Raw genomic sequence first — 20080 nt, forward strand, 5'->3', positions numbered from 1 at the left:
AAACTTAGATGCTATCGACGCACAAAAAGTTTTCCAATCCTCCTACAGCCCGCTTTGTGATGCAGGTGCAGTCTTCTTTCATGCTGCCGATGCTTACTACTCGCACACACCGTATCAGCTTGAGCTGAGAGCCATGCATGCTTTATTTACTCCATGATATCAGCTTTAAAGGATGTGCTATCATTAGGTATGCTGAAGAAAGGTCAAGGGAGAATATCTGACGGGCAAACACAAAGGTAAAGAAAAAGGCTATTGAAGGTGCGATACTCAGGCTTCTGTCCAACTTCTTTCATTTGATATTCACCTTCACGTCTGGTTGTTCTGATTACAAGTCACACATGAGGTCATGTGTCCTGCAGCACTCCACAGTATGAAGACTGTGTCTGCTCATTTGCCTCGGTAACAACAATCTGCCAAGGAATATTTTGTTTCATGTTCTACAAGTTGTATCTTACAGTGTGTATGGTTCAGCACAACCCTGCAGGAAGTGAGCAACAAGACATGAAAGAAAGAAGCAGGACACTTGTGTGCATAATCTGTTTTTAGGCCAGATGATAGGGTTGGGGTCTGTGGTGATCTTTACTTTAAATAACTTTCAGGTTTTGCGCTGTGCAAGGTTCTTGAGTCATCTCTGATTTGTTTATCTTATTTCTAGGGAACAATAACAGATTAATAAAGCCTGGAAAACCTGGGAAATCTGGTTAGTGCAAGTAAGATATTGAAAATGATGGGTGGTTTAAACTTTATTGTGAGCTTGAATGTTAGTGGGGGGAATGTAATACCACTTACAGGATTTCATTACAGTCTGGGAAAGTCTGGAATAATAAGCATTTTCCTGGTCAGGATAAGCATGGAAAAAGAATATAGAGTGTGGAAAACATTGTATGTCCGTTAGATTCCCGTCCATCCATCCATCCATCCATCCATCCATCCATCCATCCATCCATCCATCCATCCATCCATCCATCCATCCATCCATCCATCCATCCATCCATCCNTCCATCCATCCATCCATCCATCCATCCATCCATCCATCCATCCATCCATCCATCCATCCATCCATCCATCCATCCATCCATCCATCCATCCATCCGGGAATTTAAGTTACTCTTATCATTATTAAACACTTTTGTCCAAGAAAGAAAGAAAGCAATCCAGCCAAGGTATTTTCTTTTATACTCACACTCATAGTAGATACATTTACATCAGTACTTAACAAAAAATCTGCATAGAACTCAATGTTATACTTTTAACTAAAATACATCAACATACAAGGAACAAACGTAATTAGCCGTGCATTTGTAATAAACCAAATCATTCATCTTGGGTGGGAGTGTGTGCTCAAGGGGGAAAAAGCAACACTTGGTCAGCTTTATACAGTCAGTGCTCTGCAGCATCTCAACATGTCACTGGGAAACAAAACAGCCTCCTGGCTCTTGTCACAGCCGTGCTGAGGTTGAAGGGATATTTTTGGTCCCTGAGGGAGAGGTGTAAAACAAATCATGAGGGTGACCTCCTGCTTTCTGGTGGAAAGTGATGAAGGCTTAAAGAGTGCTGCTGTGAGAGGGGACGTTGTTTAGCATAGAAACTCACTGAGTTCCACCAGGCCCAACAAATACACACCGGCTCTGAGCTCTTTGATTTCATTAAAGCATGTGACAGCCTGAAAGGATCCAACTTGTTAGCGCCTCGTCCCTCAACCAGCTCAGACAAAGTTTGTCCTTTTCTCTTTAATCTCACTTTCATCGCTTTGATGGCCAAATTCCTTTTTTGCTTCACGAATTATATTTTACCTTTCTGTTTGAAGATTCTGTCACAATAATTGGTCCCTGGGTCTTTGAGAAAATAAACAAAAAATGTCTCTGGTGGGTCACGTTTCAGATAAATAACTTGATACAATGTGTTGCCAAAAGTATTCAGATGCTCACCATGACGTTTACGTCAATTTAAATAGTTCCCCCACGCATGTAAGATCTAACGACCAACTCCTCTAGAAACTATTCCCACAAGGTTTAAGAGTGTGTTTATGGAAATATTTGACCTTTATTTCAAGAGAACATTTCTGAGGTCATTCCCAATGGTCTGCTTCTCGGTCTTCACTCTAATTCATTTCCAAATGAGCTCTATCAGGTTTAAGTCAATGCTCTTTTCAGGCCAGTCAAGTACCTCTACACCAAACTCACTAATGTACATGGATCTTATTTTTGCTTTGGTGGCGGTGAAACTGGAATGGGAAAGCATTCAAATATGCTTGTATTCTGCAGCACGGAGAGGACCTTCAATGGACCTAATGGGGTTGTTCCTCAGCCCCATTCCTGAGGAACAACCACACACCATAATACCCCCACCACCAATATTTATACATGGCACAAAGCAAGCAAGTACCATTCTCTTAGCAACTGGCAAACCCAAACTCATCCAATGGCAAAGAAACCTTCTAGATCTTCCCCACTCAGACCATCTCCTAGGATCAATTCCAGATTTAACAAACACAATTTTCACTTGGGTTATTTTGAATACAGACCCACACACATCAGATCCTTCCTATTTATTCTGCAGGGCATCCTAAAAGGAAACACAAAGTTGAAGGAATCCTCTCTTTTCTTGTACAGCTTTTCAACAAACTGGGATTCTTGAAGTGTCTGGTCTGCTTTGGCCTTTTGGATGTGTGTGTGTTGCAGATCTGAACTTCAGATTTACGGAGGTTCAGATTTACAGTGTGGCAAATCTGGGTGGTGACTTCACATCCAGGTCCAGCAATGTGCTGGAAGGCATGTAAATATGATTAATAGAGCAAATTAGCCACTGTCAAGCAGAGATTTTCCAGTCCATCAGCTGCATGCTTTACACCACTACATCCGAAGGTTTTACTATGTACTTGGACAGAGGTTCTCATCCACGGAAACCCATTCCTTGAAAGCGTCTAAACACTGTTCTTGAGCTACTCTGAAGGGCCCACGAAGCCTAGAGGAAGAGATTGACTCTTCAAGATAGGTGGCAACTTGTACACACTATGAGCCTGATTTTATGATTTTATGTTGTCTCCTCAAAACTGTTCCCACTTTGTTCTGATGCCCCAAACAACTGACTTTTGCACAAGCAGGATTCTATCGCTGTACTACACTTAACTTCACAGACATCCTGAGACTGCTCTAGAAATATTTGCACATGCAGTCAGCTGCCTCGGTGTGGCCATGGAGGTGTTTGGAACAAATGAAATCAAGGACTTGGAGGTTTGTCTTAATGCTTTTGGCAATATAGTGAATTCATTCAAAGTTTTTTTTATTTATTTCTGTGACAAGTCTGTGGTATAAAAAAGCAGAATCAGACGCGGACCAACAGGGAGTTCTGGCAGTAGTAGAGGTGTGCATGCCTTCTGCAGGTGAGTACATAAATACTTCCTCATTCATGTCATACCCTGACACAAATCAGTCAAGGCAGACATTTTCATTTTCTCTGCTGGCAACAATTGCTGCCTGCCACTCACCAGCCCGCCTTGGAAAGGAAGTAACTCTAGTGACGTGCCTTGTACAAACACAGAGAAGAGATACGGGAACATCTGTTGCTGTGTGGGCAAAATTTGACCCTTTTCAACACAGTGAGAAACGTCGGGAGTTGATGTTCATTTTGGTGAGGCCTAGGTGTTTCAGAGGCGTGGAGAGAGCAAAGGCGGCCTTCATGGGGATGTCGCACAGTAGGTCCGACTCCTCCTCGCACTCCTCCAACTCGTAAGTGGCATCATCCAGCATCTCCTTGTGACGGTGGCACACCTGCTCCACTTTCAGCCGGTGGATCTCCCCACGAAGGCGGATCAGCTGCCGGGCCAGTCGGTTGTCTTGGACTTGCATCTCCCTCTGGGCAGTGAGGAAAAAAAAGTGGGAAAGTGGGGTGAGACGTAAGAAATCAGTAGTTTTATCTCTGTAGAAAGAGTGTAGGGTAAAATGTTTTTGATAAAAAAAGGGTATTTTTTTGTATTCATTAACCACCAATAACTCTGATAGTGTGTGACAGCTAGTCACTGTAGTTATAAACTTAGTTTCATTCTAAAATATTTTTTCTCATATAAGAAACATAAATGCCTTCAGAAATGTTGGTATATTTCGCAGATTGTTGCAAATAGTCAATGCTAAAAAACATAAATAAAAAACTGAGGGCAGACTCCACATTTGATCACTTATTTAAAACTCATATGTTCACTTGTGCCAAACTGAAATTATTTGCATTTGGATGGTTCCAGGTAAGGGCTGTGAGAAAACAGGCATCATATTGTTTCACAAGGTGTTTGTTTAAACAGAGTTAAACATGTCATCATTCATGCTTTCCTTGAAATGAGAAAGGCATTCATGCAGACACCGAGGAGATGATCATCTACCTTACAGTGAAGCTTTCCTCCTCTCTCCTGACTTGATCAGATTTTGGTTTTACAGGGCTGAGAATTAGCTGGAAATCATTCATGTCAAGTTGCAATAAGTTAGTTAAACATAAACCCAACTCACCAGCTCTTTTCTCAGAAACTCCAGCGCATCATCAATGGTGTCGAAGCCGCATATGTTGCGCACAACAAGCTCTGAGTTGTCGTTTCTCAAAATCGCGGGCATGGAAACGTCTCCTTCGGCGGAGTCCGGACAGTCCGCGGGGCTCCTGTCCGTCCAAGGGCGACTCTGCAGCCGTTCCTGCCACTCCAGATAGGACGGTCTGCGCGTCTGCAGCTTCAGCTTCTCCGTCAGCGCCTTGACGCTGTCCAGATCCTCCGTCTCTCCCTCCGAGCAATCAGCTCCAAGCTCTTTGAAATCCATTCATGCAACGGGGCAAGCAAAACTTTCTGAACTCGGTTTGACAACGGCTCTCCGGAGGGTGCGGAGAGCGCAACAGGTCCATACCTCCTTTATAGGGAGAAGTCGCACAGTGGCCGCCCATCCCGCAGAGGACGGGAGGGGTGGATAATTTATTAGCTGCTTTATGAAAGGGGAAGTCGGACCTTAAGTCCTTAGCAGAGAGTTTTAGTTCAAGAAAAAAAACTTCAGAGCAGATTTAATTTCGGTAAACCAAGACCACCATGCATAAAAAGATAGCGAAGATATCTTATATGCACAACCCCATTCTTACACAAATGTAAGTGTAAAAAGTAACAGTTCCTCACGAAATATATGTAAAAAAAAAAAAAAAAAAAAAAAAAAAAGCAGAGTAGTCTCTGTGTATTTTGATGCTCAGATTTTACTGAGGGCCCAAAGTGCATCAAGAAAATATAACCCATAACATAGCGGCACCACCAGTCCGAACAGTTTGTCAGATCCATGCATATGCGTTGTTCATGCGATAAATCTTGCAGCTGAAGTCAAGGTTAATCGGGTCAGGCTTAAATCTAGCACTCTGTAATTTTAGTAATTTTAGTGAGCTTGTAGAAACTGTGAATTCAATTTCCTGTTCTGAACTAACAGGGGCTGCACCCGATGTGGTTTTCGGGTGCTGTAGTTCATCTGCTTAAAGATTTGTGTATTTCGAGATTATATTATATTATATTATATGCTTAGTTACATGTGTTCACTTGAGCTGTTGTCGCCCCTTCATCATCTCAAACCAGACCCCCCCTCTTCCTCCTGTCCACAGATATCAATTAGGGGGGTTAATTTCCTCTTTTCCTGACAAGAGAAATAGTTGAGATATGGATGAAAATCTCAGTAAACTGTCAATTTCTGAAACACAAACACTGTGTCACATTCAGAGTCACTTAGTTCCCCTCTCCTCCACGTCTTGTTCTTTGGTTTGAACTTTAATAGCTTATCTCCAGAAGACTAAGCCTGTTCAGTTGCTGTCATGTGACTGGCTCATTGTGTTAACAAGCCATTGAAAGGGTGCATCCAATAAAAGGCCAATGAATGTAAAATGGCAGGTACTTTTCAAATATTGTCAAGTAATAACCACAAACCTCACATCTTACATAAGATTTTATGTGATACTCCAACACAATGAAGACTTGTACGGCATGAAAGATAAAAGGGTTTTTTAAGAGAGCACCAGGAGAAGACCAAACACTTTAGATGTCTGAAGATCTAAATCAGTGATGATCTGTAAGGTAAAAGGTAAATGGATCTTAGCATGGACTAACTAATCTTTCTGTAGCATCAGGAGAGAAATAGTTACTCTAGTATTCCAGTCTCTCCCGGCCTCAAGCAGAGACCTCTAGCATCAAAGTCCCAGCAAATGATGAGCAAAACAAAACATTGCCTTTTATTTTCTTTGCAGACAAAAAAAAAGCTGAGGCAAACAGATGGCTCACCACATTCCCATGCATCATTAGCATTGCAATATAATGTAACGCATTGTAATAATTAATCTTCACGGGAAAAGGTTTTGCAATAAGTTATAAGTAGTCATTTCAACCAGCCAAGATTCCACCCTATTATTCATATAATAAATCTTACTAATGTTAATAAAAGTTGTATGTTTTTTTTTATCTTGACTTTCCAAACGGATTTAGTGCTAAGATATTTGTGCTTGCACGTAAAACTCTCAGGATTTATAGAGTTGGTTGACTAAAAATTGTGTGGCGCAGACAGTGGGAAAACCTGGAGGCCATTTATATAGCTGCATCTGTTATAACAACAAATGTGTTGTTTTATTTATTTATGAAAGGATGAAACAAAATACCAGTCTTGTGTTTTTTATCATATTTTAGAGCTTATTGTATAGTAATGAAATACATCACATGTGTAGTGGTTTTGCATATAACATCCCTGTGTTTTACACAAAATAGTATAAAATAAGGCTGGGTTGTGTATTTGGGATATTAGCTAAAATGTTCTACTTCTATATCTGTCCTATGTCTGTAAAACTAAATAGAGTCATGCGCGTACTTTCAGCATTTACCATTGTATTTTAATTTTGTTTTCATTCTTTTATGTTAAATAATTCTTTATTTATTTTCTGTATATGGGGAAGTTATTTTCTTACTTTAAATCGATGCATGATGAGACAAAAAACAATTTTAATTGACTTTGCACAAAAAATAGAAATCCATCCATCCATTCATATTTATATACTTCAAGAAGTCAAATTTGTACACATGAGGTTTGGTGGGGAAAACAAACACTATTTGAGTTCTTCTGTTTAACACTGCAAAATCAGGTTGAAACTGAAAAAAATCTTGCATTTGTTATGATAAATGAAAATATTGGCAATTGTGTTCACAATAGGGGAAATATATAGCAGTTGATATACATTATGTCTGAAATCTTTAAAAGAAAGCAAGTCCCAGGGAACCAGGGAAAATAACAAGATGTTTTGTGACTTTTGCAGGTCCAGACAAGCTTTATTTTGAAAAGCTAGAGCAAAATCATTCTAATCCTCTAATCTAATCTAATCATTGTAAAAGTCTTAAACTCTTGACCAAAAGCAAAGATCTGTAATCTGAGGATCCAGAGACACAAGTGGCTCCTTGGACCTTCCACAATGGCTCCTAATATGTTTGGCTAAAACTGACAACTATCTTTTTTTTTTTTTTTTGAATAGATAGAATAAATACTTTTTTTTAACAGTGTTTCAGATTTTGTATCATGGAATAACTGACGTAAATTTAATAGTTTTCCACAAATATCAACATTCCATGTAATAAAATGAATCCATCCTAATTTTGAATGAAAAGATTGATGTTTTTCTCTATTTTTAGTTTATTTCAGAAACTAAAAATAGAAAAAAAAAGTGCTTCACAAATTTCCTACTGTCAATATTTATTAACAATTGTCTTTTTTTTTGTGAGTGTGTTATGACCGTGTAACATTTGCTCTTACGTTTTATTTGACTGAGGGCAAAATTGCCTCTGGGTCAGATTGCAAAACCCTGACCTACAGCTAACTTTTGTTGCCTTGTGGTGCCACATGGTGGCCGTTTAATGTATTGCATTCGCACCTCCGCTGCCTCTCAGTTCGAAACTGAACTGAGTTTAACTTAAATGTCACATCATACTGGGTCGCTTTTTTGTCTCAGGAAACGCGCACTTCCGTCTTTTGTTGCCTCAAGCAACTCATTTTCCATTTCCACACTAGAAACCAGCTTAACAAGAAGTTACAGTAAAAAGTGAACCCGCATTTGGTTCAGCTATGTTCAGGCAAATATGAAGTTTCTTCTATTTTTAGACGCCTTATCGTCAAACCAGCAGCGCAACTGCAAGACAGCCCAGTTAGCTCTGGGTGCAGAAGAGGAAGCTTGCTTTCATTTTTTCTTAAACAGAAACGAGTAGGTGATTTGAAGTGAAGTGCGGGGGGAGTAGAAAGAAGAAAAGTTCGTTTCTGTGAGGGTTTTTCCTGAAGTCTGAGGAGACTGATGGAGTTTTCTGACCACATCAAGACGGCCAACGTGGAGGATGTTGTGCTCCGTCAGCCGCTGCACCCACCGAGCAGAGGGACCCTGTGCATCACCGGTCACCACCTGCTCTTCTCGGACAGGGAGGAGGGAAGCTCCAGGCAGATTCTGCTTCTGCTCAGGAATATCGATGCCATTGAGAAAAGGTGAGATTGAGGAAAGCGTCCAGAACAGCGAGACGTTACCGATTAAAGACAACATTTCTCATCACCTACATGACTTATTAGAATAAGGATTTGAAACAAGCATGTTGGTTTCATCTATTCTTCATTCCTTGCAACTTGAATCAGACTGTTAAATTCCTCTAATATACCAACTGATCACCATGCCGTCGACTTGGGGTGGCATTCAGAGTTACTGACTTTTACACTGCCAAGCTGATGAATGAACTAAACATAACCCTGTCATTTAATCCCACTATTTCTAATTCGCTTCCTTAAATCTGTCCAACCAGTGTGGAAAACCTTTTGGGCTATTCCGGCTTCCTCTCAAAAGCAGCCCACAGTGACAGGTTGGAAATTGTTGGTGTTGCCATGTGCCTGCTGTATTCTGCCTCTGCTGAAAAAGGAAATTTCCTAACAAAATTGCAGCCTCTCTATGCAACTTGCTGCTGGCCACATGCTTCACTGTCTCCTGTGCCTCCTGCTGAAGCTTGATTTCAATGCCTTGTGAAAGTATTTCTGAAACCACTTGAAACTATTATGGTTCACTGACTAAGAGAAGCACACCTTCAGAACAACCATTGTTGTTTCCTCTTCTGCTGCAAGTCGGGCAAGGAATCCTTGCATTCGTGGAAGCAAAAGCATCCACCATCCATACAGCGTCTGTATGAAAAACATGTGTGTACTTACTTTTACATGCACAGGACGCCTGGATCCTCCGGGACAATCACCATCAAGTGCAAAGATCTGCGCGTGCTTCAGCTGGACATTCCAGGCATGGAGCAGTGCCTCAACATTGCACACTCGATTGAGGTATCTTACAGTAATACCTTAACAAAAGCAAAGGATCAGTATATTTTGCCCTGAATTGTTACGTGCTTGGATTCCAACATTTAGCAGCCAACTCTCTTTTTTTCCTGCAGACCCTGTCCTGTCTGGACAATGTGTCGGAGATGTATCCTTTCTTTTACAGGCCCAATGACCTCAGCCTGCGGGAGCAGTGGGGTCTCTCAACCCCTGAAAAACACTACACTCAAATTAAGGAACTTGTAAGAAACTATAAAGCTTTTTATATTTTCCTAACAAAAGTTAAGTAATAAAGCATGACACAAAAGCTGTAAAAAGTAACCTTTTTTTTTTTCAACAACAATCCAGGAGGCATATGACAGGAAAATGCCAGGGAGGGTGGACGTAAAGGTCACTTTTCAGGATATCCCTGTTGCTTAGCTGTCATTTGTTTTCCCCTAACGTCAGAATGTGCAAACACACAGCTTGAGTTCATGTCTTTCTTTGGGAATAGCATGTCGCCATGACGAAGGGTTGGGTAATAATGATTTTTAATTGTTGGAAGTGTTTAATGAGCACATGATTCTTCAAGTAGGTGGAATGTATGTATCAGGGTGGCCTGGTTACTGGGAGGAACTTACTGGAATTTGCATGTCAAGGCATTTCTTTTTCAGTTTATTCTTGTTTTGTTTTTCTGTTCATTGTTTGAAGCCTTTCTGCAACACATTCCAAATAATAAAATTTACTGTTATCTATATATCTTGGCCACGTTAAAGACCATATATATTGTTTAACCACATTCTGGCTGACTTTTGTTAAGGTTTTTTTATAAGGCCTCCCAATGAAATGCAGTGTTTTCCAATGTGCTACTTTGTCCAAGATAGCCTCTACCTTAACTTGTCAAGCTTTTTCATCATTGAGTTGTTAGATGCAACATAATAACTTACTATATTGAGCAACAGTCTTTTTCTGTTCAAACTTCCTGTAGCATAATTTAATTGAAGATGGTCTTGAGCCGCCCTTCTATAGGCATTCTAGCAGATTTACGGTTTATTCAGCACTTTCTGACCATGTACTGTCATCTTTCTTTATTTTCAGCATAAGAAATGGAGGTTGAGCAGCGTGAACAAAACCTACTCTGTGTGCCCTTCCTATCCTCCAGTAGTCATTGTTCCAAACAGCATCGACGATGAAACGCTGAAGAAAGTGGCCAAATTTAGGCAGGGTGGACGCTTCCCTGTCCTGTGCTACTATCATCGAAAGAATGGCATGGTAAGGGGATCGTGCTTTCAAGATTATCCGACCCTCTTGAACTTTCTTACAATTTTCTTCCATTTAAAGGACAAACTTCAATTTATTTTATTCAGATTTCATGCGACAGACAGTGTAATTAACGATTGTGGAGCGGAAAGAAAAACAGATAGTGTTATATAACAACATGAATCCGGTGTACATTTGGATTCATCTTAGTATAATTCCAAATGTTCTGCAGAGGCCTTAGAGAGGTGTTGGAGAGCAAAATCATGCAAACCAAGGAACACAACAGACAGGTCACAGGGAGAAATGTGTGGAGAGGTTTTAGTTTGTGAAATATTAGTCTAAAGTTTCAACCTCTCACAGATCACTGTTCAAATCAAAATCCAGAAATGGAAATAGTATGGCAAATTTGCAAACATACCGAGGCATGACCAGCCAAGTAAACTAAAAGACAACTGTTAGGTGAGTAGATAAATCTGTTCTTTATGAAAAATTGGCAAGAAGAAAGTCATTGTGTTCTATAGAGGAAATAGGGAAGACCTGATGTAAGGTTTTCCAATTTCAGCTTTTATGTGTGCAGATCTGGTAGAGACAGTGTCCAACTCGTAGGGGGTTAAACAAAACCAAGTGTCACTTCTCAGATTTTTATCTGTAAATAAAGCATGAAAACTATCACACAAAATCCCAATAAAACAAAGTAAAGATTGGGATTGTAACCTGTCAAAATGTGGAAAAGTTCACGGAGTATGAACACTGTACAAGCACCATTTTATTTCTAACCTGCGTTCTGTATTCACTCAGGTGATCATGCGCAGCAGCCAGCCGCTGACGGGTGCCAACAAGAAACGCTGCAAGGAAGACGAACTCCTCCTTCAGGTTGTGATTGAGGACTCAGATAAAGGTTTCATTATTGACACTCGTTCAAGTCAGCAGGTTCAGCAGGCTCGGATGACAGGCGGCGGCTTTGAGTCCAAATCGTGCTACAGCCGCTGGAAGAGGCTTCACAAACAGATGGAAAGGTTTGTGTGTTAGTATGTTAGTAACTTTGCAGATATTTCTCCCAGAGCTAGCTTCTCAGTCTTCCTTGCCTCTGTGTGTTCAGGGGTAAGGCTCTGCAGGAGAGCCTGATTAAACTGGTGGAAGCCTGCGGAGATGAGTCCCACAACGTGGACCGCTGGCTCAGTAAGCTGGAGAATTCAAAATGGCTCTCTCACGTCCAGACTGCTCTGTCCGCAGCTGGCCTGCTGGTAGAGTGTGTGGAGAGGTAAGAGCAACACCCATAGTACATTTCTGTGACGAGATTACACCGGGTGGCCATATAAATTTGCATAATTACAACTTAATAAACTTCAGTTTAATAAGCATTTAGTAGAGTAAACAAGCATGGCAACTGGGCAACGATAAAAAGCAGAATAAATGTAAAAAGATGAAACTTCAAAATTTTTGTTATTGCTAAAGTACTGAAGAAAGATGAAATTTGTCATTTCCATTAGCAGATATTATTAAAAAATAAAAGCACTAAGTCAAATAAAAGGAGCCAAAATCACACAAAGATTTTGGAAAAAAATTATAATGAAGGAAGGATATATGTGTCTTGTACCCAAACTTCCAACACATGCAACATTAAGGAATGAACGCATATGACTCTTTTTAATAGACTGTATTGTTTTTGTCCAGGGATGGTCATTCAGCGCTGGTCCACGGCTATGAAGGTACAGACTGCACTTTACTCATCTGCACTCTGGCCCAACTCATCATGGACCCGAGCTGCCGCACGCTGGAGGGTTTCCTGGCTCTCCTGGACAGGGAGTGGCTGCAGGTGGGGCTACAGTGTGTATGAGAGAAGAAAGGGGGTTCAGAGCTTTGTTTCCTTTTTTTTTCCAGTGAAGTGAAGCGTTGAACCAAAAAAAAAAAAAAAAATCCCATTACTATTGTTGAGATTTTACCAACTAGTACAAAATTGTGAAGTGGGAAGAAAATTATTCTTGGTTTTAGTTTTTTTTTTTTTTTTTTTATTGTTGCATTTCATCCCCAACCTATTGTCTCAATGTAAAACTTTGCAGAAGTGGTTTAACTGCAGTTCCAGCTACAAGTCATGTGGGGGTGGAGGAATCTCTGAAAATTTTTATCTCTTCTCAAACCATGATAAACAATCTTGTACCTGGTGAAGAAAAGCATCCCCTCTGCATTATGCTGCCACCCCCATATATTGCCGTGGTATATTGGAATATTGTTTTCTGGCATACAGTATTTTACATGGTGTACTTAAAGTTAAATTGTAGTCCTGTCTGATCAGAGCACCTTCTTTGACATATTTCCCGACTCACTAATATGGCCAATAACTTCTTATGGCTTTCTCTCAACAATAACTGTCTTCTTGCCAGTCTTCCACTGTTATGCCAGTTTTGTGAAGTATAAAACTAACAGTTATCCTGTCAGCTGATTCTCTCCATTGAGCTGTAAATATGCCAGAGTTACTATGGCCCTCTGGTGGCTTCTCTGATTAATGATCTCCTTTCCTAGTCTAAAAAGGCTTTCCGATGCCAAGTTGTGTGAAGCTTTTTCCAATTGCAGATGATAGATTGAACAGTACTCCTGGAGATGTTTAGAATACCATTTAATGACCCAACCCTAACTGAAACATTTCACCAGCTTCAAACTCGAGCTGTCTGCTTTGTTCCTTTGCACTTCATGATGCTGTCTGTTCAATCATTTTCTCTCAAAAACCTGTGAACTGTACATAGCACAGCTTACGTCGAGACAAAAATTTCTGGGGTTTGCAAGACATCATGTTTTCCTGTTCAATTGAGTGCGTGGCCCATCCTGCAGGCAGGACATCCATTCCAGCAGCGGTGTGCCCATTCAGCCTACTCCCACGCTCGCCTCCAGCAGGAGTCTCCAATCTTCCTGCTGCTGCTGGACTGCGTTTGGCAGCTGTGGCGTCAGTTCCCCCTGGCGCTGGGTTTCTCTGAGGCGCTGCTCCTCAGACTGGCAAACGAGGTCTACGCTTCAGACTACGGCACGTTTCTGTGCAACAATGACCAGGAAAGGTCAGTTATATAGGCACCGACGGGTTTCTCACTCAGTACAGGTTGCAATGCAGAGTTCATCAGTGTTGATCATTGAAACTAACAATCACTTTCAGGTGTGCCCTAGAAGTGAAGGACAGGACTCACTGTTTGTTCCAGGCCTTGCTGAGGCCGCCTGAGCGGGATTACTACTCAAACCCTCTGTATGAACCCAACGAGCTGGCAATCTGGCCCTCTGTTCACCCACAGTCCCTGCAGCTCTGGAGAGGTGAGCTGCAGTCCGATTAATCACACCACTTTAGTATTGCAGATTCTGGTACGTATTACATGACGGTGATGCTTTGATTTGACCCCCAGGCTTTTTCCTGAGGTGGACGCAGCAGGCGCGACATCTTGAGGCAGTTCAGGAGGAAATAAGGAGCATGGTCATTGAGTGGCACAGGGTGACACAGAGGTGACACCTCTACAAAGAAATTAGGATTTGAAAGAGAAAATTATTTCACAAAGCCATATTTGAATTTTTTCCATGTTTAAATGTACTGTATTTTTTTCCCGCCTTCATAAATCCTTTTTTATGAATCCTTTTTTTCTAAGAATTGAGTGTTGTCGTCATTTATATATTTTTTTCCTTAGAATTTATTTATTTTTTTAAAATACAGATCATTAGTATGGATTGTTATGAGACAGTATTGGATTAAAGCATCTGGGAATTATTAATACCTGCCTTAGTACAATGTAAGAGCAAATAAATTTATTAAACCTTAATCAAACCTTCACTTAATGGGTTTTTAGTGTTTTAAGACCTGAGATTTGAGTGTTTTCCTTTTAATAGCAGCTTATGACCAGCTTAACAAGGTAGTTATTACATTAAAATATCTCCTTCATGCCTTGTGGTTCCTAGAGTGGACAGCTATTTCCATATGTATATGTGTGGGTGACGGTAAATTTGCATATAAACAATTTAATTGGACTCTAGTGTGCTGTTCCATATTCTGGCATCAACTGGTGAACTTGTGTGGTTTTATGACTAAACATATATGTAACACAAATTAACAACAAAGGAGTAAACATTAATTGTTAGGTTTTGACCCTATGTTGGTATTAGATTTTAATTAATCATCTTCATGTTAAAGTGCATATTATCAATTGCTGGTAATGTTGCACGTAAGACTATAGCAATTGTAGTGACAATAATGGTCTTGAACAGACATTAGTAGTGTTCTGCAACAATTAGCAGAACATGTTTAGTGCCAGCTTAATTATGGTACTAAACATGTTTATATATATAAAAGACATGTTTTACTTATATGACTTAAATGCTTAGTAACATTGAAATTAATGCTACATATCAGACTGTAAAATAACCTAGAAGTGAATTAAAGCTGAATTAAAAGTAACAACAGTGGAACGTAAGAAATGTGGTGATTTGTATTATTTTAGAGTTCTTCTATGCCTTAATAAAACTTTAAACTTTTCTAAATTCATGTTATGAACTTAGGTGGACATGAAGAGCCAGTTGGAAACATGCATAATAAATAACACTAAATTTATTGCACTTTTCTTATCCCTAAAGACAACTAATAAAAAATAGGGAGAGAAACGTAAGTGAGGTTATCACACTTCCTTCATAAAAAGGATATATAACCACACACGTTATATAGCAGAAGGATATATGAGAGACACACCTCGCAGTCCTGTTAAGCTCAGCTAAACAGTCTTCACAATGCAAATCCCTGTGCGCAGCAAGTCAGCATGTTTGTCCACACGGAGCTTTGCAGGCTGGAGACTGTAGTCCAGTGCAGTCGGGAGGCACAGGCTGCTGTGATTACACAAAGGTGGGCCAGAACCACATCGCCCAGCATGTCTCCCCTCACCTGCACGCTTACCCAGTGGTTACTAGGAGATTTTAAAACCGATATTCTAGAACACACAAATGCAGTCTTGTAATCTTTCGATTTTTAGTTTTGTTGTGAGGAACTGTTGTGGATTTACCGAGTTGCATCAGCTGATTTTGAAATCAAAAGTCATCTGTCGGGGATTTCTGAGTTTATCTCCATAAAGGTAATTTTTGTCTTCTGTTTCTGATGTGTAAGTAACTTAACTATGATCATCACAGTAATGAATTTAACCTGTTTGGTATTTTAACTTTCCTAAGGACTGCTACTGGACATGCAGCCTGGCCTTCAGGTGTGTATGCCCACCACTGGGTTGCTGGGCCTGCTGTGCCGAGGCTGCCTCAGCAGGGCGCAGAGTCGACCCAGTCGCAACTTCAGCTCTCTGCCCAGAAAGATGACTAGATGGAACAGTCAGGAGTCCTGCAATGCTGATACACCTCAGGAAAACCCTCGTGTGCTCATCACAGGTGAAGACGATTTTCAGCCTTTATTTGCTCAGAATTATTTATATCTGGTGGACATTGAACATTTCTGAATTTAAATATGTTTTGTACACCATTCCACTGTCTTCTGTCGTTGGACATGAGTTGTTACAGTGAGACCAGAGAGCTTGTGCTGATGAGCAGATAGCGAACGAAGCAAAAGGAAGAATTCCCCAGATCTTTTCTAAGCAAATTCGAGCAGTCACGTGAAGAATTGTGGCGGTTTAAGGATGAAGGGCTGGTGTTGTTGAGTGATTGTTGTCAAAAGCAGAACACGAGAGACATGTGGACTTTGTTTTCAATCTGCGCTTGCAGCAGGACCCTGTTTTGACTCATCACAAAAGAGTGGAAACAGACAGTGTTTGTGAGATGAAAGGGAGGAGAATAATAGGCTTGGGTGACTTTTTGTTCTGTAACAAAGCCTTGGGACAAACAAAACCCTTTTTTTGCCATCGGTTCTTGTGTTTCTTCTAAATGCATTTACAGCCAATTGATCATCGATGTACCAATATCTCTATATGTTTGTTATTTTTTTTCTTGAAGAAGTAAAATATACAAATATCTCTGTGCAGGTGGTTTGGGGCAATTGGGAGTGGGGCTTGCTCAAATGCTTAGGTAAGTTCTCCACAAACATTTTGTATCTCAAAATTAGAATGTTTGAAATTTCACAAGGAGTGTATTAATATCCAGGAACCAGTATGGGCCGGAGAGTGTGATCTTGTCTGACATCAAGAAGCCCCCGGCTCATGTTTACACCAGTGGTAAGGAAAAAATAATTCAGTTTTCCCCTTTTTCTGATACGTTTTTATCCTTGACTTGTTTCTTAGTTTCCACTTTCTGATTAATTTTTTAGGGCCATTTGTGTATGCCGATGTGCTGGACTACAATCACCTCAGAGAACTGATCATAAATAACCGCATTACTTGGCTGGTTCACTACAGCGCTTTGCTTAGCGCTGTGGGTGAGGCTAACGTAGCGTTAGCACGAAAGATTAACATCACAGGTCGGTTTTGATGTCCGTGGTTTTCCGTCTCTCCAGGTTTTAAGCTACCCCTGTCTGAGTTTCTGTTGCCCTGTCCAGGTCTACACAACATTCTGGATTTGGCCCAGGAGAACTGCCTTCGCCTCTTCGTCCCCAGTACCATTGGGGCATTTGGTCCTTCTTCTCCCCGTGACCCCGCCCCTGACCTTTGTGTACAGCGTCCTAGAACCATCTACGGTGTCTCTAAAGTGCATGGCGAACTGATGGGGGAGGTAAGGTTTAAAAACACAGGCATAAATTGAACCTCATAGTGAGGAAATACAGAGTCTTGCGTAAGCATTTATGCTGATACAACTTTTTCACATTTTGTCACGTTGATGTTTCTGTGAAACACCACCAAAAAGTAATGCATCACCATGACATGGTAAGAAAATGATGTAATAGTGTAAGACTTTTGCGAATAAAAATTTTAAACAGGTGCTGTGCATTTGTATTCAGCCCATTTTATTTTAAGACCCCCAAATATAATTGAGTGTGCAACCAATTGCCTTTAGTTACCTCTTAAATAAGGTATGTCATTTAATATCAGTATGAATATAACTGTTTGTGAAGGCTTAGTGAACAAACAGTATCATGAAGATCAACGAACCCCACTGACACAGAAAGGATGAGGTTGTTGAGAGCAAGGTTAGATTATTTAACAATATCTAAAGCATCAGATACCTCATAGAGCTCTGTTTAGTCCGTCATCTATAAATGGAAAGTGTTAGGCATACATTTTTGTTTCTAGATGAAACTGGCAGACAGAAATCTCTAAAGATTCTAGTGGTTCTACAAGGTAGAACCACTACCTTGTAGAGGTAGTGGTTCTACAACCACTACCTTGTAGTGGGCAGAATACAAATGCATGCCGCACTTCTCAAAATGTTTTAGGTAACAGAATGGTTTACAATTTTTTACATTGCAAATGTATATATAATTTTCTTATGCACTACTTTTTGTTGATCTATCACTTAAGATTCCAGTGAGATTGGAGTTTTTGGCTGTATTACAACAAGAGGTGGAAACGTTCAAGATGTCTGAATACTTGTACAACCCGCTTATGGTAAAAACCCACTAACGCATTATTTTTCTCAAGTATCTCCATCATAAATATGGCTTGGACTTTCGTTGCCTGCGTTATCCTGGTGTAATATCAGTCAACACTCCTCCTGGTGGAGGAACAACAGGTATAACTCACCTCACAAGAAGTCGTATTCAATGCAGTTCCACGGCGATAAGCTAGATGTGGTTGACTAAAACCTTTGAGCTTATGTTATTACAGACTACGCAGTTCAGATCTTCCACGACGCTCTCAGCACAGGTCACCATGAATGCTACTTGCGACCTGACACCCGTCTTCCCATGATGCATATCTCTGACTGCCACCGCGCCACTGTAGAGTTTATGCAAACTCCAGAGTGCCAGCTGTCTCTGCGCACTTACAACATAGCCGCCATGAGCTTCACACCGGAGGAGGTGGCCCAAGAAATTCGCAAACATCTCCCACACCTTAAAGTCACCTACAATCCAGACTCAGTGCGCCAAACAATTGGTATGATTTCTTTTTACTGCTATACAAACATAATGTCACATAGAAAGGTAGTTTTTGTATTTATATTGCAGACAAAAAGTAATTTGTGTAACTCATCGATGTGTTGATTCAATTTATTTTTGACAAGCTATGTTAAGTGAATCACAATACATGCCACAACAAATGCCATTTCCAGGCATTAGCAGGTACTAATCCTGGGGAAGCATACAAAGAACCACAATGCCAAATGCTAGAAGGTGCACAAAGTTAATGGCACCAACAGCTCCATTAAACAAGATCTGCTATGAGATAAGAGAAACAAAGCAAGAAGGTTAAATTGTTTATTGCATTCCAGGTGATGTGTTAACTAGTGTGACGGTTTCTGAACCAACAGGTTTTTCAGTCCTGGATAGCACTTAATTTTATTTAAACCTTCTCCCAAGCTCTGTGAAGTTAAAGAGTGAACTCCTACTGCTAACATATTTTTACTGATGAAATCATTTTGTGTAACTTTTGCAGCTGACAGCTGGCCTGTGAGATTTGACGACTCCAACGCCAGGAGGGATTGGGGCTGGGCACCAGCCTTCGGGCTCGAGGAGCTGGTGAAAGACATGCTGCGCTGCGTCAGAGACAAGAGTACCAGAGAGGGATTTCCTGTCAGCTAGCAGTTCCTTTTTGGCAGCTGATAGACAAACGCTTCACCACTGGCTTTTTCAATCTGCATTTATCAACAACTTTCTTTTACTTCACTGCGACAGAGCATCAGTGAACTCTTTTAGTCAGAACCTTTTAGTTTATAGTGAAACTTGCTCAGTCTACTTCAGGGAATCATACACTGTTGAAGCTTTTTCACATTTGTTTTTTGTCTTGTCATAAGCATCACTTTACACATCAGAAAGTTGCCATAAATAACAGGAAAAAAAACACACACATGCGTTGTTATTTTTAAGGAACAAAGATCTCTAAATGTTATGTTTTCTGCATGCAACAACACAATATTCTATTTCAGTATATTTTTTACAATAGACCAGAGGCAACCTTTAGAGTTACAAAACTGTTGTTTGCCAGAATATTCTGGTATGGCTCTCACCTAACTCTGGACTGCTTACCACATTGTTCATTCTGGCTGCCTTTAAAACACTCTTTTATGATATCAAAAATAAAGCTACTTGATGTAGAATCTGACAGGAGGTCGTTATTTATTTATTAGATTTTTCGCCAGAGTTGTTCTTGAATGACCATCATCAACCTTTAATCACTTTGGAGAATAGTGCATGGAAATGTGGTGTACGCTGAACAGTTACCATAGCATGGACGGATAATCAAAATGTTTTTCTGCCAAAATTGTTTTACTCTATCTATAAAAATGAGAATTATGCTTTATATTGAAATGTAAATTATATAAAAAAAATAAAATTTTTAACATTTGAATTTGTCAACTCTTCAAAATCCAAATAATATATATGTTATTCTAAGATAACATAAGAGGGATCTAGGTTTTCTCACAGAAATGCTCTGTTTTTAGCTCCACCTATCTTTCCATCAACTCTGGCAAGC

The 20080-nt window shown here is 40.3% G+C and overlaps 3 protein-coding genes and 1 long non-coding RNA gene across 5 annotated transcripts; 2 read left to right on the top strand and 2 right to left on the bottom strand.

The window, feature by feature from the left end:
* Positions 1–1153: 1153 nt before the first annotated feature.
* fam167b (family with sequence similarity 167 member B) lies at positions 1154–4889 on the bottom strand. The gene is made up of 2 exons (XM_008399589.2): positions 4497–4889; positions 1154–3854 (listed from the first exon to the last, which is right to left on the bottom strand). The coding sequence occupies exons 1-2, from the start codon at positions 4794–4796 to the stop codon at positions 3591–3593; spliced, it is 564 nt and encodes a 187-aa protein (XP_008397811.1). The 5' UTR covers positions 4797–4889; the 3' UTR covers positions 1154–3590.
* Positions 4890–7942: 3053 nt separating this feature from the next.
* LOC103458635 (myotubularin-related protein 9) lies at positions 7943–14367 on the top strand. Of its 2 annotated transcripts, XM_008399590.2 has the most exons (11): positions 7943–8504; positions 8813–8869; positions 9224–9332; positions 9443–9568; positions 10404–10577; positions 11364–11581; positions 11665–11826; positions 12240–12381; positions 13392–13612; positions 13708–13859; positions 13949–14367. In XM_008399590.2, the coding sequence occupies exons 1-11, from the start codon at positions 8320–8322 to the stop codon at positions 14047–14049; spliced, it is 1647 nt and encodes a 548-aa protein (XP_008397812.1). In that variant the 5' UTR covers positions 7943–8319; the 3' UTR covers positions 14050–14367. The 2 variants fall into 2 exon arrangements, with proteins under 2 accessions (XP_008397812.1, XP_008397813.1); XM_008399591.2 differs by lacking the exon at positions 8813–8869 and having other exon boundaries at positions 7944–8504.
* Positions 12186–15366, bottom strand: LOC103458634 (uncharacterized). The gene is made up of 2 exons (XR_532597.1): positions 15277–15366; positions 12186–12387 (listed from the first exon to the last, which is right to left on the bottom strand). It is a non-coding gene; the product is annotated as an uncharacterized LOC103458634 (long non-coding RNA).
* A 195-nt stretch (positions 15367–15561) lies between these two features.
* Positions 15562–19708, top strand: tdh2 (L-threonine dehydrogenase 2). Its single transcript, XM_008399592.2, has 9 exons — positions 15562–15652; positions 15747–15953; positions 16541–16583; positions 16659–16729; positions 16822–16971; positions 17050–17222; positions 18089–18179; positions 18275–18544; positions 19043–19708. Exons 2-9 carry the CDS (start codon positions 15761–15763, stop codon positions 19186–19188), a joined length of 1137 nt encoding a protein of 378 aa, XP_008397814.1. The 5' UTR covers positions 15562–15652; positions 15747–15760; the 3' UTR covers positions 19189–19708.
* Positions 19709–20080: the final 372 nt, after the last annotated feature.

This window comes from Poecilia reticulata, linkage group LG22, assembly GCF_000633615.1.
Source record: "Poecilia reticulata strain Guanapo linkage group LG22, Guppy_female_1.0+MT, whole genome shotgun sequence".
NCBI lineage: Eukaryota > Metazoa > Chordata > Actinopteri > Cyprinodontiformes > Poeciliidae > Poecilia > Poecilia reticulata.

Excerpts from the sequence above, each read along its gene's own strand:
- fam167b (XM_008399589.2), bottom strand. The coding sequence starts at position 4,796 with ATGGATTTCAAAGAGCTTGGAGCTGATTGCTCGGAGGGAGAGACGGAG. Across the intron at positions 3,855-4,496 it reads AGTTTCTGAGAAAAGAGCTG|AGGGAGATGCAAGTCCAAGA; the intron begins GTGAGTTGGGTT and ends CTCACTGCCCAG.
- LOC103458635 (XM_008399590.2), top strand. The coding sequence starts at position 8,320 with ATGGAGTTTTCTGACCACATCAAGACGGCCAACGTGGAGGATGTTGTG. Across the intron at positions 11,582-11,664 it reads CTTCACAAACAGATGGAAAG|GGGTAAGGCTCTGCAGGAGA; the intron begins GTTTGTGTGTTA and ends CTGTGTGTTCAG. Across the intron at positions 12,382-13,391 it reads TGGACAGGGAGTGGCTGCAG|GCAGGACATCCATTCCAGCA; the intron begins GTGGGGCTACAG and ends CCCATCCTGCAG.
- tdh2 (XM_008399592.2), top strand. The coding sequence starts at position 15,761 with ATGCAGCCTGGCCTTCAGGTGTGTATGCCCACCACTGGGTTGCTGGGC. Across the intron at positions 16,584-16,658 it reads GGGCTTGCTCAAATGCTTAG|GAACCAGTATGGGCCGGAGA; the intron begins GTAAGTTCTCCA and ends ATTAATATCCAG. Across the intron at positions 18,545-19,042 it reads CTCAGTGCGCCAAACAATTG|CTGACAGCTGGCCTGTGAGA; the intron begins GTATGATTTCTT and ends TAACTTTTGCAG.